General features: G+C 48.0%; 7 protein-coding genes across 7 annotated transcripts; 3 read left to right on the top strand and 4 right to left on the bottom strand.

Annotated features, from left to right (window-relative positions):
- Window positions 1–5,214: 5,214 nt before the first annotated feature.
- Window positions 5,215–5,715, top strand: FTJAE_7844 (dynamin family; the record flags this gene model as incomplete). The annotated part of the gene is made up of 1 exon (XM_037354599.1): window positions 5,215–5,715. The coding sequence occupies one exon, from the start codon at window positions 5,215–5,217 to the stop codon at window positions 5,713–5,715; it is 501 nt and encodes a 166-aa protein (XP_037205100.1).
- Window positions 5,716–5,756: 41 nt separating this feature from the next.
- Window positions 5,757–6,881, bottom strand: FTJAE_7843 (arylamine n-acetyltransferase; the record flags this gene model as incomplete). The annotated part of the gene is made up of 2 exons (XM_037354598.1): window positions 5,757–6,354; window positions 6,517–6,881. The coding sequence occupies 2 exons, from the start codon at window positions 6,879–6,881 to the stop codon at window positions 5,757–5,759; spliced, it is 963 nt and encodes a 320-aa protein (XP_037205099.1).
- A 1,408-nt stretch (window positions 6,882–8,289) lies between these two features.
- FTJAE_7842 (L-PSP endoribonuclease family) lies at window positions 8,290–8,694 on the bottom strand (the record flags this gene model as incomplete). Its single annotated transcript, XM_037354597.1, has 1 exon — window positions 8,290–8,694. The coding sequence occupies one exon, from the start codon at window positions 8,692–8,694 to the stop codon at window positions 8,290–8,292; it is 405 nt and encodes a 134-aa protein (XP_037205098.1).
- Window positions 8,695–9,499: 805 nt separating this feature from the next.
- FTJAE_7841 (aldehyde dehydrogenase) lies at window positions 9,500–11,195 on the top strand (the record flags this gene model as incomplete). The annotated part of the gene is made up of 5 exons (XM_037354596.1): window positions 9,500–9,621; window positions 9,677–9,878; window positions 9,929–10,489; window positions 10,543–10,809; window positions 10,860–11,195. 5 exons carry the CDS (start codon window positions 9,500–9,502, stop codon window positions 11,193–11,195), a joined length of 1,488 nt encoding a protein of 495 aa, XP_037205097.1.
- Window positions 11,196–11,835: 640 nt separating this feature from the next.
- Window positions 11,836–13,161, top strand: FTJAE_7840 (DUF1338 domain protein; the record flags this gene model as incomplete). Its single annotated transcript, XM_037354595.1, has 1 exon — window positions 11,836–13,161. The coding sequence occupies one exon, from the start codon at window positions 11,836–11,838 to the stop codon at window positions 13,159–13,161; it is 1,326 nt and encodes a 441-aa protein (XP_037205096.1).
- Window positions 13,162–13,299: 138 nt separating this feature from the next.
- Window positions 13,300–13,728, bottom strand: FTJAE_7839 (endoribonuclease L-PSP chorismate mutase; the record flags this gene model as incomplete). The annotated part of the gene is made up of 1 exon (XM_037354593.1): window positions 13,300–13,728. One exon carries the CDS (start codon window positions 13,726–13,728, stop codon window positions 13,300–13,302), a length of 429 nt encoding a protein of 142 aa, XP_037205095.1.
- Window positions 13,729–14,430: 702 nt separating this feature from the next.
- Window positions 14,431–15,341, bottom strand: FTJAE_7838 (uncharacterized protein; the record flags this gene model as incomplete). The annotated part of the gene is made up of 2 exons (XM_037354592.1): window positions 14,431–15,032; window positions 15,122–15,341. The coding sequence occupies 2 exons, from the start codon at window positions 15,339–15,341 to the stop codon at window positions 14,431–14,433; spliced, it is 822 nt and encodes a 273-aa protein (XP_037205094.1).
- Between the last annotated feature and the right edge of the window lie 815 nt (window positions 15,342–16,156).

The raw sequence follows: 16,156 nt of genomic DNA, 5'->3' as shown, positions 1-16,156 counted from the left end.
GTAAGCGGTAAACGGAGTTAGCGAACGGAGATCTTGGCAGGGCATTCCGTTCCGGCGTTTGGAGTCAGCCTCCAAAACAGTCGTAGCGCCATCGGCCACTCCTTTGATGACACAGCCAATTTCCGATCTTCAGGGCACAGAGACGAGAACCTTGGTCGGGCCATTAGAACAGGATCGAAGGACTTGAAAGCTTCGGTTTTTTACTGTCTTGTTCTGTTCCTTCTGTCCCATGACCCAGATCCCACTAGTCGGAGATGATTCCGTTTCAATGGCGATATCTCGTCGATTCGCTTCACGGGTGTGGGTAGATGGGTAGAGTCCAGAGCATTCTAACGAGATATCTGAATGTTCTGGACGGGAATAACGACAGATGACTGGCTCCGGAGCTGTCTGTCACTCTGCTGATACATACATGTGTCTTTTTGTTGAGCATGAAAAAGAAAGACATGGCATTGCATGGACACATTGCATTGCAACAGACGGCCCTGAGCATCTCGATGTCGTCCGTTACGGCTTCATTGGATTGGTCCTCAAAGTTGCAACGTGCTTTGCCAAGACCTTGAAACAGAGTGCAAAGCACCATTCACGTTCACGCTATCACACCCGGCCAAGTCGTGCCAGTCACATCCGGCACGGCACTCGAGACAGGCAAAAGCACCCCTATGACTCCGAGTGCCATCGGCATCGTACTATGGCATGCAATCGACATCGTGAGCTTCCTTCACAAGCACCGGAGCTTCTCCGTCGACCTTGTTCTTGTCTAGGCTGCCTGCATGACCCCGTTGGCGATGGCAATACCCTGCATCTCATCATGATCCCTAAAAGCGAAATTGATGACAGGGTTTGAGTTATTCCCGATCTCAGTAAATCATCATCGTCTAGCCAGCAGTTCCGAACATCGAGAACTTACCTTACAGTGGTGCTCGATGGAGCTGTCAATAGCCGTCTGGATGATGCAATCTCCATCGCACGCGCGTAATTCATCCCTCGAAACATGACACAAGGGAAGCGCTTATCGCAAAACTGACGTCGACAGTTACGCAGCACCCACGTGCGATTGAAACCCTCTCGATGCCCAGAACCAGACTTACTCATCGGATCAGCGAGTGAAACTGGAGACGTAGTGTGATTGATCGTCGGATTGCCGGGACTGGGCTTGGGCGGGAACGCTTATCAGAACCCGCGATCGTCTATCATTTTTCCTAATTTTTTGCCTTTCGATGGTCCCGATGAGAAGGAAGATAGATATGTGGGGTTTTAGACTAACGTGCGTAGTAGGTAGGGGGATCTTGATTGATTCATCGAAAGATTATCAGCCAAGTCAGCTCAGGTGTGGGATGAGAATCTGTTTGATCTTCGTTACAGAGGAATTAATCATCGAGATGTGTTTTAAGTAGACTGGTTAAGTCGTGTCGAGTCGTAGATAAAGACACACTGCACTTGTCTCATCGCGATCGATCACTAATATACGAGTGAGTGGTGTCGCTCCGTTCAGCCCTTTGGAGAGACCGTTTTAAACTGGACTGATGGGTCAGTCTAGAGTTTGAGATAGACAGAGCCATCCACATCGTCCAGACACAAAACGGCCGCCAATTCAGTGGTGGTTTTGAGCAAATGCCCATGGCCATGCCACCCACAATTCCCATAACCCGATTACCAATTGCCCATGGCGCGACACACAACAGACACCCCCTCTGGCCGTATTATCATCGAATGGAAACTCTCTCAGCGTGTTGCTTAGTTAGTGTATGTACAGTACAGTAGTGAGTAGATGGAAAATGTTCCTGGGAGCCAACGTTAGGTAAGACCCTTTGTTGTAGATCGATCTGGAACACGCTCTAAAAGACCGCCCTCATCAAGTGACGGAGCCACATCGAGATGGCGACGCCACCGGCCGAGATGCTCTACCAAACCTTCGATGGGCGTCCGTTTTCGTTATAAACAGCCAGAGAGTCCTCCCGTCCGGAGCTGCTCCTGGTAACCAATGGCCTCTCTCTCTCTCTTTGCACAAATATCGAGATGCTTGCTTTTTCCCACATCGACATATCCATATTCTAATCACAATTCTCGATCTCACAGATTTACGATGGAGGAATGGAAATGTATGTAGCCTCGCCTCATCAATGCTGCAAGGGGATCGAGACGGAGATACTCTAAATCGGGGATATGGATGACCCTTTTCTTAATTCCCACCCCGTGTACGCCCTTCCCCCTCTGCTCCGTTTTCTCATTTTGCCTATACTACAGTGGGATAGAACCTTACGCGTGTCTGTTTTATCTGATGCGATAATATGTAGTATGCGATGCATGCGATACGATGCGATGCGATGCCGCGGCAATTCTACCGTATCTCCCATGGAGCCCGATGCATGGCGCTCTAATTAATCGAGCTCCCCGACCCGACGGATGCGACGGATCAGTCGTCAGTGTCTTCTTTGTCAGACGATCACGAATTGCTTGGCAAGCCGTGTCATGTCAAGAATCACTAACTGTCTCTAGCACTGGTCTTGAGGTTATTGCTGACAGATGGTTCCTTTTCCGCTTGAATTGCTATTTCCGTATAAAAAAAAAAAATAAAAAAAAAGAGGAAATAATGCCGCTCGCCATTTTTAAGTGAGTGGGTGAGAGTCAGACTGTTAGACTCATGGCTCTGGAGTCTAGAACACTGGCTTGGCAGGGTCCCCTAATTCTTCAGTGCCTCATCCATTTCCTCACTGGCTGGCGTTTTGAACTGGTGGGCCCCAAAAGGTCCCTGAAGCTGAAGTTTGATGAATGATCGACCCGCTTGGACATCCATTTAGACGCTGAGCAACGTGTGTTTTGCATATCATTAAATTACAAATGGAAGCCAACCATTCTAAGCAGTAAACCTGTCACAGCCACCATGTTCTGACGAAGCCTTTTTCTCTTCTGTCAAACCCCCGCAAGCGCTGACAAGAGCAAGAGAGTGTTGCATTGCAGGACTGCAGTCCCATGCGGCCTAGAATTCGTCTTCGCGGGCTTCTGCTGGCAGGAAATTGCATGGCACTTATGTGAGACGTTGGAACCGTATTCCAGAATACGCCATCTTGCAGAGCTTGGATCTCAAAATGGACTTTTAAGCCACGGGCCCGGTGATCCCAGGGCTGAAGATTTATGGAGCGGTGAATCCCTTTCTTTTTCTGGTCCTCTTACAAATTAAGGGTCCTTTTGAAAAGGTCCGTCCGGTCTTGCTCATCACACGAGGGAGGCTCTAGATCTGGGCCTTTGTTTTACATGCTCAGGTTCCGGGCCATAAGCTCGGCCAATATGACTGATCTGTTTCGGCCTGACTCTAGAAAAACGTCCGTGGTCTGGCTTCCTTGATGCGGCAATAGGTGCCTGTGCTTGATGCATTGTAACTGAGCGCTATGCAGCTGATTGCTTTCGACCACATTGCATCCCGGGTACTGTACTCACGGAAGACATCGATGTTTTGAGTAGGCGAGTGTTTCCGCGTGATCAGCCCTCAGGCACTTGGTCAGTTATTTTATCAGTTATTCCATATGACACTTTTCTATCAGATCATGATGGAGCTCGGGCATGCCGATGCGGATCAGGCAGGGCTTGGCTTTATTGATTTTCAGGGCAGAGTCGCAGAGGGTAAGTCAACAAAGACATTTGAATCGGTGCTTTTACTGTAGTCTCAGTGTCTCTAAACCATGCTGCTATTCTTGTCTGGCTATTGACTAAAAGCGTTGTTGTTCTGGCCAGTCAATAGACTCAATACTACAGTACACTACGCCTCCGGAAAAGACCGTTATCGATCTCCCGGCATTCATACAACGTTGCTTCAATTAAAGCCCTTTTCCGCTCCTGCCGGGCTCCGAGCGTTCCTGGCTAATTCGAGAGCATGTCCATTAATACGATACCCCAGCGAGCACTATGCCATTTCTCTACCTCGGGGTCTCTCAATCGCCCTTCTCCGTTGCGCCTTGTCGCAGAACCAATAGCGAAGCGCAGTGGCACAGGAAACCTTCGCACAGCCGTGCAGTCCTATTGGATGAATTGGTTCTCAGGAGCGTGGGAAACTCGTCGGGAATACCCAAGATCAGCACAGCGACGTTCTAGACCCTTTGGATCCATGGGTTGCGTGTCCTCGTGCCCTGAGCCACAGTTCTTGGCTTCGTAGGCTTTGCTCCGTTGGTCTAGAACGTGTTACGAGTGCTACTGTGGCGCCCTCATTTTGCGGATGCGACGGGAGGGATTAACTTAACTTATAGCATAACGGTTTTTGTTGTGAAGCCCGAGAGATCAGAATGACACGATAATGACAGGGGAGGGGAGGGACCAGCTTGAGAATGCGTTGCCATGCCGTGACATGCCGTGCCATGCCATGCGACGCGGGCGGTTAAAACGGTGTTTGTGATTGAGGTCACGCGAGGCTTGGCGCGAGTTAATTTTTGTGTCTTGGGCGTTTAAGGCTGCGAAGAAATGACTGATTGCTCAATCTTGTGACCTTGAATCGTCCAGGGTGCAGAGTATGTGTTTCGAGAGATGCTGTCGTGGCTGGGTTGGTTGTACTCATGCAGGGTCTTTTGTCTCACACCCTTATTCTGGCTCTGATATTGATGACTTGAGTTTGTTAGGACTTTGGTGTCTCGGTTTGGCCAACGGCGTAGTTGGTTACTGGCATTGGGTTTGGTGTTGACCTTGTCTGCGAGTATCAGGCAATCAAGGGCATGCATGACTATTGGTGAGACCATGCCATATAATAGTTCCGTAACATACGGTGCCAGACGCAGCAGCGCGACATGAACAGATATTGTTGACATCGACAATTCACATCTGTAGGACTTATAAGTCAAGTTGCAGGCGGCTATCACTCGCTAGCTGCCGAGCGAGTGTCGATCATCTCCGTCTGGGGCAAGTCTGGCGAGTTTACCCTACAGCATTTCTCAGGTACCAGGGGCAAACTTGGAAGCTCTTTGTTCCTAGAAACCTGTTTTATTGAATGTGTTATACATATACATTGCCGCTGCCTGTAATTTACTCATCTACGTTTGCCGTTATATAGAACTGCTTGTGCCAGCGCTTCATTGTCGGGTGCTGAAGCGGCTGAAAGGGCTGTCAAAGATGCACCAATCTCAGTGGTTGGCTCTGCAGCTGCCTGACGCATTACGTGGACATGCATTCAATCTCACCACCTCAATACCGCAACTGAGTCACAATTATCGACAGTAGAATATCATCAGAATGAGTAAAGAAATGGATCTCATTGATACCATGTCCATGGCTTCCACTGTCGATGGCCAAGGTACGCCTACACACACAACAACAACCGAACACTGCAGAGATTACACCGAATCTGTTCCCTACCCCGGAGCAACCTTCATCATTCGCCATCGCGACTCAGGCAAAGTCATCACCATCGTCAACGGCGACCTCCGACTTTGTGAGGGCTTCAACCCGAGAGGAGGCTTTCACTGGGAGTGTATCGAGCGAGATAGATGGCTGGGCTTCCGAAACTGTGTTTCTGGGACTATCATCGGCCACAACGACAGGAAGAAGTTCATCGCGCGAGTCGATCACCACCAGTCGCATGAGTATTTCACACTTCAACCGAGTCCGCAGGGTGGCTATGAGCTCTTGATGAGACATGGCCAAGAGCTGTGGAGTATGGCTGTTGGAGATGATGGAAGTGAGTTGGTTGAAGTGAAGGGTGAAGGTGCTCTATGGGACTTTCTCAAGGCTTGATGATGTTTATCTTTGGATCTGGGAGACTACTTTCATCTTATTCATGGTACAGTGCCTCTGAGCTCCGACACATAGCCGCGAATGCCCTCCTTTTCTTTATCGCTGAGAGATATCTGGAAATACCTCTCAAGAGCTTCTACACGTTCCCCTTGATTGTCACAAGTGGTGATGATCTGTGTCTTTCCGCCCAGGTTTTCTTTAATAACCCCATTCACAAGCATTCTCTTTCCATAAATCTCCATCTCCCCTTCAAAGCTCGCCTCAACCTCCACAGGCCGAAGCAGAAACTTGATAGTCAACAAGTTGCGTCGCTGATGGCTATCCGCGTGAGTGTTGATCCACCAGTTTACAACATCCCAGTCCAAAGCGAAGAACTCGATGCCAGGAAACGAGTAGAAAGAGTTCCACTCTTTGTCTTCGCCGTTCCGATACTGATAGATCCAGAGTTTAGTCTCTTCTGTCTTGTGGACTTGATGAGGTATCCAGTCTTTCTTGAGTCGGATTTGCTGGGTTCCAAGGTTCTTGTGTACTAAACCGTCGACGAGTGGCATTGGCATCGTGGCGCCGTCACCTCCGAATGCTACATCGGAATGATATTTGCTGCCATCCGGGAAAGTGATGATATTCACGATATGGTTCCTTAGTGTCTAGTCAGTGCTTGATTCATGTTGCCAGAATACTTGCATGTCTAAAAAGAACATGAGGTTATTTGTACAGTGATAGCCCTGATTCTGGTCCCTCCATGTGTAGAATTGACTTCCTCGTTCAATCACAACAACTGAGATACAGTAAGCTACTTACCAGCCTGGATAGTCCCCTCTTGGAACACCCTCAAGTCTCCCTCGAGTTCGTACTCCAGCAGTATATACATCGAATCCTACGGCCCGAAGAATGTGGTTGTACAAGATCGCAATTTCCATACAGAAACCACCCCGTCCCCGTCTATCAGTCACCATCTTTCGAAAAAGGTGTTGAGGGTCGAGGTCGATGCTATGAGTGGCATTATAGTGCAGAGATAGGTTTTCATACGGGAGCGTGGCGAGCGAGTGAGTGTGCAAGGCTTTCAAGAGCATCAAAGAAGGCCGAATGTCTTTTCGCAGCGCTTTGGGAAGATCGATGTGATCGAAGAACTGTGAAAGTTGCTCTTGAATATATGCGGAAGCCATTTTGAGACAATTTAGTTTGGTAGAGACAGGCTTTTCAAGATGATCCAATGTTTCTTTTAAAGCTAAGTTGGCGATGAGTCATTTCTGGTCCGACCTGATGTCGTGCTTTTGGAACACTAGACGCTCGCCAGGATGTCTTGGAAACCTAATTGGCCGCAAAGCCTTATCAGAACATTGAAGCTTCCCGGAAAACCGATCCTGAATACTTTCCATGAGTGAAGTGAAACAATTCGAGCTGGCCGAGCTCCGTCTTAAGTCCCTCAACTTCTCGGCTAGTCCTAGATATATCCTAGGTGCATCGAGGAAAGTGTTTATTTCTCTTGCACGCCTCCTGTTTCTTAGGGTACTCTCTATTTATGAGAGAATAATTGGTGAAAACAATGATCGACCTGGCACTGGTATTGTGAGAGTAGATCTTTCACAAATCTATGATTTTGAAATCGAAGCACGAGTTACAGATACTCAAGGAAGGATATAAGAGTTCCAATAGTTCTTAAAAGCTTTATTACTTAATTGCACTTGATATAGTGTCTTGGTAAATATTTAGAGAGCTAACCCATATGGTGATTATTTCTAACCTATTGCTACACATCCATTCCATCGCTCATCATCCAAGCCCGAGTCTTGATCTGAAACGCTCGGGGATTTGTAGGCCAGGTTGTATCTTGTTCATTATCTGAGGTTTGTGAGCGACTAGCTTCAGCGTGAAGTTGCTCTAAGTGACGTGTTTTTCCTTGGCTATGTAAAGACCCTTGCCTGATGATACATCGTGTTGCGTCAACCGTGTAAGCAGTACCGGCACTATCACGCCTGATATCTGTCTTTAGTGGTATAGTTACGTCCACCTGCTCGGCTTGATTCTCATGTTCCCATAGCTAAACCAAAGACCAGCTTACATGCCGAGATTGAAGTGCTTTGTTATCAAGATAGAGAAGTGCGTCTGATGGTAAGCCTTTGGATACAGCTCTATTGTCTCAGTGCTTTCTATTTTGACAGTGGACGTGAAAGTGAAGCCATGCCGAATGGCAGTTTCATCTACTCCTTGAATACTTGCCAGCCAATATCCTTCGAGTGGAAGATCACAAAGCCACAAGGTGCCAAGCTGGAAATAAACAAGATTATAGCGTGCTCCTGCCATCAAACAGTCATGTGTCATGATCTTCGAGCGTTTCTTTGGCATTCTGGCTTTGTTGGTCCCAGAAAGGCTTCATATCCAAGCTGATTCGGCGAGCAGCAAAGTCCTCTTCTGTCAAATCAGCTTTACTCATTCCATATCTATATAGACCTGGATCAGGGATGATTCAAAGTATGAGATGGATCTGGGATCTTGAACAGCTTTAGGCGTAAGTTCTGACCGGTATCAGACGTTGTAAAGAAGATAAGATGCTTCATAGATTTTGCTACACAATTACTGCTGGATATTGGCCTCCACCTCAATCTCAACGATCATACCAGGAATACCCAACTCGGTAACACCCACGCAAGTCCAAGTTGGCTGATGATCAGGCATCCACTTGCGAAACTGTTCAACCATGAGGTCAAAAGAGCCCGAGAGGGAGATGTGATAGCTTCTGACGGAGTGAACGTCTGCCCAACCTCTTGCACCAGCGTCTTTGAGGTTCTTCTCAACGTTCTTGAACGCAAGGTCAATTTGACCCTTGAGATCTTCTTTGTCGATGTTGCCTTCACTGTCCCATCCGCCTTGGCCGGAGCATTTGACGCTGTTGCCGACGCGGACAGCTTGTGAGTAGGAGTATTCTCTGTTGTTGGTCTTGCCGACACCTTCGTAGTTGTAGTAGGTGAGATGAGACATGATGCAAGTCTATTTGTGTAAGCACTGAGATAAGACTGGTAGGGAAGTTGGAGGCTTACGTAGAGCTGGGGATTTGTGACTGAGAGGTACAGATCTTTGAACAGTCGCTGTGCTTGATGCTCGTATCAGAGGCACAGTTTCCCTTATGTACTACGCAACATGATACACAATACCACCACCCAAGATCTTGGCGCATGGCCATGATGATCGCAGAACCTATCATGAACATTTCACCTTGGCCACCTCGTCATGCCACAACGACCGAGTGGCCACCCAACATTCCTATTCCAGTTTGACTCCCTCACTCTTGAGAGCTGTATCTCCCTTTCCCCGCAGAATTGCCCAGAAACATCCCAGATGCAGTTTGAGATAAGACCTGCCTGTGGATTGTAAGAGGCCCAAAAAGTTGCCCAAAGCAGAATAGCCCACGTTCCCCCGCATCGTGGGGTTGTAGATATCGTTAGTGTCCCTCCTCATTCTGGCCTGAATACTTTCCTGACTTGAACTGGGACATCATGAGAGACTGTATGAGGAAAGGTTTGGGGCCAATTGAAGTGCTATCAGCTGAATGTGCAGCAGAATTGTCATGATTGAGTGAACCCCGCAAACATGGATGGACGCGATGGTGTCTTGGTTGGTGGTAGTTTATTGGGTGTACGAGCTCCGAGGACAGTTGCCGTCATTTGATGCGTCGCACTCATTATAAAAGATCATACCCCATCCTTCGTCATTGTATACCTCATTCTACATTCAGATTTCTCTTATTCTGCCCCCCCCCCACCTTGCCTCTCTTGCATATCTCACAATGGCATCAACCACATCAATCACATTGCCCAATGGCAAGAAATACGACCAACCCACTGGTCTCTTCATCAACAACGAGTATGTTGCCGCTTCAGGCGACGAGTTCACAGTGACAAACCCAGTGTAAGTTCCCAGCAGCCCCCAACTCTCTAATTGAACGGGAACTCACACGTCCCAGCACCGAGGAGGAAGTCATCAAGCTCAAGGGAGCTTCAAAAGAAGACGTCGACAAGGCCGTCCAAGCTGCGCGCAAAGCTTTTGAAGGTGAATGGTCAGAGCTCGCTGCTGTGGACCGAGGCGCGTTCCTCTACAAGCTTGCTGATCTCATTGATCGCGACCGTGAGCTCATCGCTGCTATTGACGCCTTTGACAATGGCAAGGTACGTATCAATGCTCCTTAGTCCGATTGCATCGCTGACACTGTCGCTAGCCTTTCAGCGCTTGTCTCGCTGGCGATCTCGACGAGTCGTACAATGTCTTCCGATACTACGCTGGTGCCGCCGACAAGATCAGCGGCAAGACAATTGAGACATCTCCCGCCAAGCTCGCATATGTCCTCCAAGAGCCTCTTGGTGTCTGCGGACAGATCATCCCGTGGAACTTCCCTTTCATGATGCTCGCTTGGAAGGTCGCGCCAGCGCTGGCATGCGGTAACACTGTTATCCTCAAGCCCGCCGAGCAGACGCCGCTATCTGCTTTATACTTCGGTAACCTTGTCAAGGAGGCTGGTCTCCCTGCTGGCGTTGTCAACGTGCTGCCTGGTCTTGGCCCTCAGACTGGAAAGGCTATTGCTGGACACATGGACGTTGACAAGGTTGCATTCACAGGCAGCACCAATACTGGTAGGGCTATTATGAAGGATGCCGCGAATAACCTGAAGAACATCACGCTTGAGTGCGGTGGCAAGAGTCCTTCAATTGTCTTTGCGGATGCAGAGCTGGAGCAGGCTGTTAAGTGGTGCCACTTTGGAATCATGGACAACAAGGGAGAGGTGAGCTTGATAGCCCAGTGAACAGCGATATGGATACTGACAGTATATCTTAGGTTTGCACATCCACCTCGAGAATCTACGTGCATGAGGACATCTACGACAAGTTCCTTGAGAAGTTCGTCGCAGTCACAAAGGAGAATGACAAGCTCGGATCTCCCTTTGAAGAAGCAACGGTCCAAGGACCTCAAGTCTCCAAGACCCAATTCGATCGAGTTATCTCATATATTGAGGAGGGACGCAAGTCTGGTGCTAGACTCCTATACGGTGGTAGCAAGCACGGCGACAAGGGCTACTATCTCCAGCCAACGGTCTTTGCAGACGTAAGTTTTCGCTCCAACAATACCAAAAGGTATTCTGACTCAAGTAACAGACTACCGAGGACATGAAGATCATGAAGGAAGAGATCTTTGGCCCTGTTGTCTCTATTGCCAAGTTCTCAACAGACGAGGAAGCCATCGCTAAAGCCAACGATACATCCTACGGTCTTGCAGCTGCTCTATTCACCGAGAAGATCTCACGGGCACACAAGGTCGCTCGCAAGCTTCAGGCTGGCATGGTCTGGATCAATTCGTCTGGCGATTCACACTTTGGTATTCCCTTCGGTGGATACAAGTCTTCTGGAATTGGTCGTGAATTGGGACAGTATGCGCTGGATGCCTACACTCAATCCAAGGCTATTCATGTGAACCTGGGATTTGAGCTGTAAGAGAGGGTGATATGAGACAGCCATAATGATACCATTTGTTACATGACTGATTGCTAGGTTCTGCTGAGTGCTTAGTGAGTGTCTCTTCTCTAGCTCGGTTATCTTCCGATGGATCCCCAACATATTTAGCTAGTATCTGTGAGATTGCGACCTTGGACTCCTTATCAGCATCCTTATCTCAATCGACCAGTCCAAAAAACAGGCAAGTCAGTCACTCGGAAAGTCTCAATAACGCCGAAAACCGGAGCCGACACATACTACGTACGTAGTGACAGGGCGAGACGAGCCAACGCTCGGGTTCTGTTTCCTCTTTATCGCATCCGAGCCCCATGACCGGATTTCGGACCGCCTTATCGGATGCGCGATCCCCGCTTTATCAGTAAAGCATGTAATCTAATTCGTTGGAGGCTTGTCAGTGGAGAACGACTACAAGCAAAAGGGCGTCCAAAAGATACCTGATAACGTCGGCATTCGTGTCTCGTTGCCCGAGATATTAGATATAAATGATAGTATTCAGTCTTATCTTAATTATACTATGGACGTGATAAACCTAATAACAAACTTGAGTTCAACATACTGCTCCTTACCGCGCAAATAGTCCCCCTTCTACAACAACAACATACCATATACCACAGTCACAATGACAGTTACAGACCCAGTCAGTCCAGATGCTATCAGGGCAATGTTTGCCTCTGCCCTTTCGAGCATGTATCGACGTGAAGTTCCCCAATATGGCACACTCCTCAAGCTTGTATCCGATATCAACCACCAGAAACATCAACCCATCGAACCCCGTATCGAGGTTGAACGTCATGGAGCCATCAGACTCGGAACACCAGAAGAACTAGTCATGATGAGGCGACTATTCGCTGTAATGGGCATGCATCCTGTTGGTTACTACGACCTCACTGTCGCCAATCTCCCAGTTCACGCAACGTGTTTTCGACCTCTCACACAAGAAGCCCTGGCATACAACCCTTTTCGGGTATTTACATCTTTATTACGACTTGAGCTCATCGAGGATGAGACACTTCGGACACAGGCTGCCGATATCTTGCGAAAACGCAATATTTTTACAGATCGATGTGTAGAATTGATCGGAATATTCGAGTCACAAAAGTCTTTTTCAAAAGAAGTCTCGACTGAATTCATAAAAGAAGCCCTCGAAACATTTCGATGGCACAAAACTTCAACAGTTGACATGAAAACATACAAAGCTCTTCGAAAAGCACATCCCTTGATCGCAGATGTCGTCTGTTTCAAAGGACCTCACATCAACCATCTCACACCCCGGGTTCTCGATATCGAAACGGCACAAGTTGAAATGCTTCGATATGGCCTCCAAGCCAAAGACGCCATTGAAGGACCTCCACCAAGACTTTGTCCCATCCTCCTTCGCCAAACAAGTTTCTTAGCCCTTGATGAAGCAATTGCTTTTTCAGAGGGAGAAGAAACTGGAGGAAGTCACAAGGCGAGATTTGGAGAGATTGAGCAACGAGGAATGGCTCTGACGCCCAAGGGAAGACGTCTATACGATGATCTTATCAACGAGTGGCGAGGGTCTGTAGCTGAGCTCACGTCTGATGCCAAGTCTGGTTCGAAAGAGCGGATTCTTGCAAAGGTTTTCCAGAAGTTCCCTGATGACTTGGAAACCATTCGAAAAGAGAACCTTGCATACTTTACATATACCCCTTTCTCTAAGCTACCAAAAGACTCTGATGCGAGCATCGACAGTCTTGTCAGCTCCGGGGCTGTCAAGGCTGAGCCGATTACATATGAGGACTTCCTGCCTGTCAGTGCAGCTGGAATCTTCCATTCGAACCTTGGAGAAGACGGTGGCTTGAGTCATGTCACAGAAGCAGATCAGGGATCTTTCGAGAAGAGTCTTGGATGTCAGGTCAAGAAGGAATTTGAGCTGTACAGTGAAATGCAGGAAATGTCGATTCGAGGATGTCTGGAGAAATAATGGGTTATGATTGATGATTCTGGTTATCTTAGCGACTGATGGAAGGATATAACGATATGAATATGATTATTTGATTTCGCATTGAGTATATTGATACAGTTATCCAATGTTCTAAATCTTTCGATTGGCTGGTCGAGGTTAGATCTTCGCTGATGGCCCCCTTGAGTTCGAACTCTTAGCATCGACCTCGATTTCTAGCCTCATACCCGGAAGAGCCAACTTCGCAACACCCAACACAACACCTCCAGGTCGATTGTTAGGGATTCGCTTCTTGAGAGCCTCAGCTAGAGGGGATAGTGTGGCGTCAATATCGGTATGATAGCTGCGTATGTAATAGACATCTTCCCATCCGCGAAGACCAGCCGCTTTGAGAACATCATCCACGTTTTGAATGGTCTGTTCAGTTTCTTGATTGATATCGGTGGATATTTCGCCTTTGGAATTCCAGCCGCCTTGTCCTGAGATTTTGAAGTGGCCGTTGCCGAGTTCTACGGCTTGGGAGTAGTGGACGGCGTCAGAGAGGGTTTGGGTGAAGCCGGGAGGAGTGGTATATTTTATTGAGGACATGTTGCAAGGATATAAATACAGATATATTGGTGATTGGGAAGTTTATATCGAGAGAACCGAGAATATCTTGAGTGGTGTCGGAAGAAGGTAGTGTGAGACTTCTCAGCTGTTCAAATGAGGTCGTCATACGTTTATATATACCTAGATCGGATAACGTTGGAATAAATACAACTATTCTGAATTAATAATTCAAGACGATATCATTACAGCCATTAGACAGTAATCGTACGCTTGAGGACTTGTTATTGGTCTCGGCCCTCGGCCGGCTTGGATAACCGTGCATGCCGTGTCCGCAACTCTATCCTGGGAAGCTAAAAAAAAAGCAGTATCTATCGACAGAAACGGCAATTTTCAGAGAGAAACTGGGTCGTTTATCATTAGTGTCTATTTAAGCCTATTCTTGTTACCGGCCCAGGGGTGCTTAAGACTCCATAGTTCAAGTCAGGATGAAGCTGGTCACCAGCACAATCAAGGGTAGGCTTTTCTGGGTGGTGCCATTAACCATGTCCTAAACTACTGGAATGATGGATGGAAAGTTGGCTTATCTTGTCAACAGAAAGGTGTACTGGCCAAGTGCTAAAACGACTTGTGATGGCGGTGAAATCTCATACAGCCACGCCTTGTTTGTTAACATTCAGATCTCGAGGCTGAGGTTGGGGCAAATGATTCAACTAGCCTATCTACGTATCAGTGCTACTGAATCTACATAACTAGCTCGAGAAGGATACTAGTGACCAAAGCAGTAAACAAAGTTAAGAACCTGACGTTGCTACTTCCCAATCTTTGTGCTCCATTATCATCCTTTCCACTTCCACTGCTTTGACCAGAGGTATCTCCAGTGCTAGATGGTACTGAGGCACCATCTGTGCCGGTACCTAGAGCATCCACACCTGCATCGGTGGTTTTGCTGGGTAACACGGTCAAGCTCGTGGTAGGTTTCACAACAGCCTCAGCAAGACTACTGCGGGCCTTTTTGACATCCAAGCCACAAGGCTGCGGTTTCGATGAGGCGTCTTCGGCAAGAATGGGACAACCAACTGTATGATTGCGCTCAACCTTCACCGCAGTGCCCCCAATAGCGCATCCATCGTACTCAGCGATAGCCTTGCGTGCAGTCTTTGCGCCAGGGCGAAGGGTAAAAGTTACGTTGCTAGATCGTTCGAACTGATTGTTCTTCAAGAGAAGACTACCATCTTTGCGTGGCTCGCAGACAGTGGTCCACCGCAAATCCCACTTAAGGATGCAAGAGTCTTCTTCGCTACGCCAGTACTGAAACTGGTCACCCTCGTCAGCATCAGCAATGGCTTGGCTCGTGTTGAGAAAGTAATATATGTCTCCGAGTCAGGCAAGAAGTCCAAGTATAGTCGACCGATGCCGGATAGTGTATATGCACAGTTGAGTTCCCAGTTGAGGGTGCCGCTGAAGGTTGTCAAGACTGGGGCGTTTTGAAGGCCGAAGATGACGGGAAATGGCGCTTCACCGGCGTATGTATCTTCCCGAGGAAATACGATGTCGACTTCGCCGATGGCGGGGAACGAAATAACATCTTCGTCGGAGGCAGCTGCCAAGACTGCGAGGCCTAGGCTGATAAATGTTGACGAAAAGGCACGCATCTCAACGTCTCGGGATCAATAGAGAAAATAAGCTTGAATGAATGAACAGCCACTTCCATTACTGACTGGAGAGATGAGCAGGTACTTAAGCTTCTTGTGGGATCGCGAGCGATAAAATGACCTGGTCAGCCCTTCTCGAGCATGGATCCATCCCTGTTCATTGCATTCAGACAGCACGATTTGGGGATCAGCTGAAAACCGTGAAACAAGTCAGGTGTCTCGATTTTAATTGCGAAGGGCAATCTTTACCAATCATGCATAAAGTTATATTCGCAAGATGGCAATTAGTCAGGAAAACGTGGCCGCTTAGTTGAGATGTGAAAAATAGAAGGTGCTCCTTCCTGGATCGTGAATCACGGTGCATGACTAATAACCTTATCTTCAACCTTGTATCGAGTATGAGTCGGGCCAATCAATGGCAGCTGCACCGATACATCAACAGCTGGCAATGGGTTCCTTGACTTGTGATCCCCTGGACATTTGATGCGGTCATGAAGCATGCTGTTTGCTGAAGATGGATAACACTAGTCTGGGACTGCCTTCGTCGTATTGCGAAAACTACACGATTGAGGCTGTTAGACCGGAGTCTGATCGTGAGAAACATCAAATTACATCTGGCAACGTGGCGGAGTGGTTATCGCGACAGCCTCGAATTCTCTCGTAAGCTGTTTCCTTCGGGAGCGCAGGTTCGAATCCTGCCGTTGTCGATTCTTTCTTACTTTTTCTTTTGGTGTTTTGGTTCCAGAGAGCACATCACCACCACTACAGGCTTGTTCAAGCGTAGAGTTGAAACGTCGTTATACGAACCAGCCTGG

The sequence above is a fragment of the Fusarium tjaetaba genome (assembly GCF_013396195.1).
Source record: "Fusarium tjaetaba strain NRRL 66243 chromosome Unknown NRRL66243_c0000159, whole genome shotgun sequence".
In the NCBI taxonomy this organism is placed as follows: Eukaryota; Fungi; Ascomycota; class Sordariomycetes; order Hypocreales; family Nectriaceae; genus Fusarium; species Fusarium tjaetaba.
This window is presented reverse-complemented; position numbering and strand designations above follow the sequence as displayed.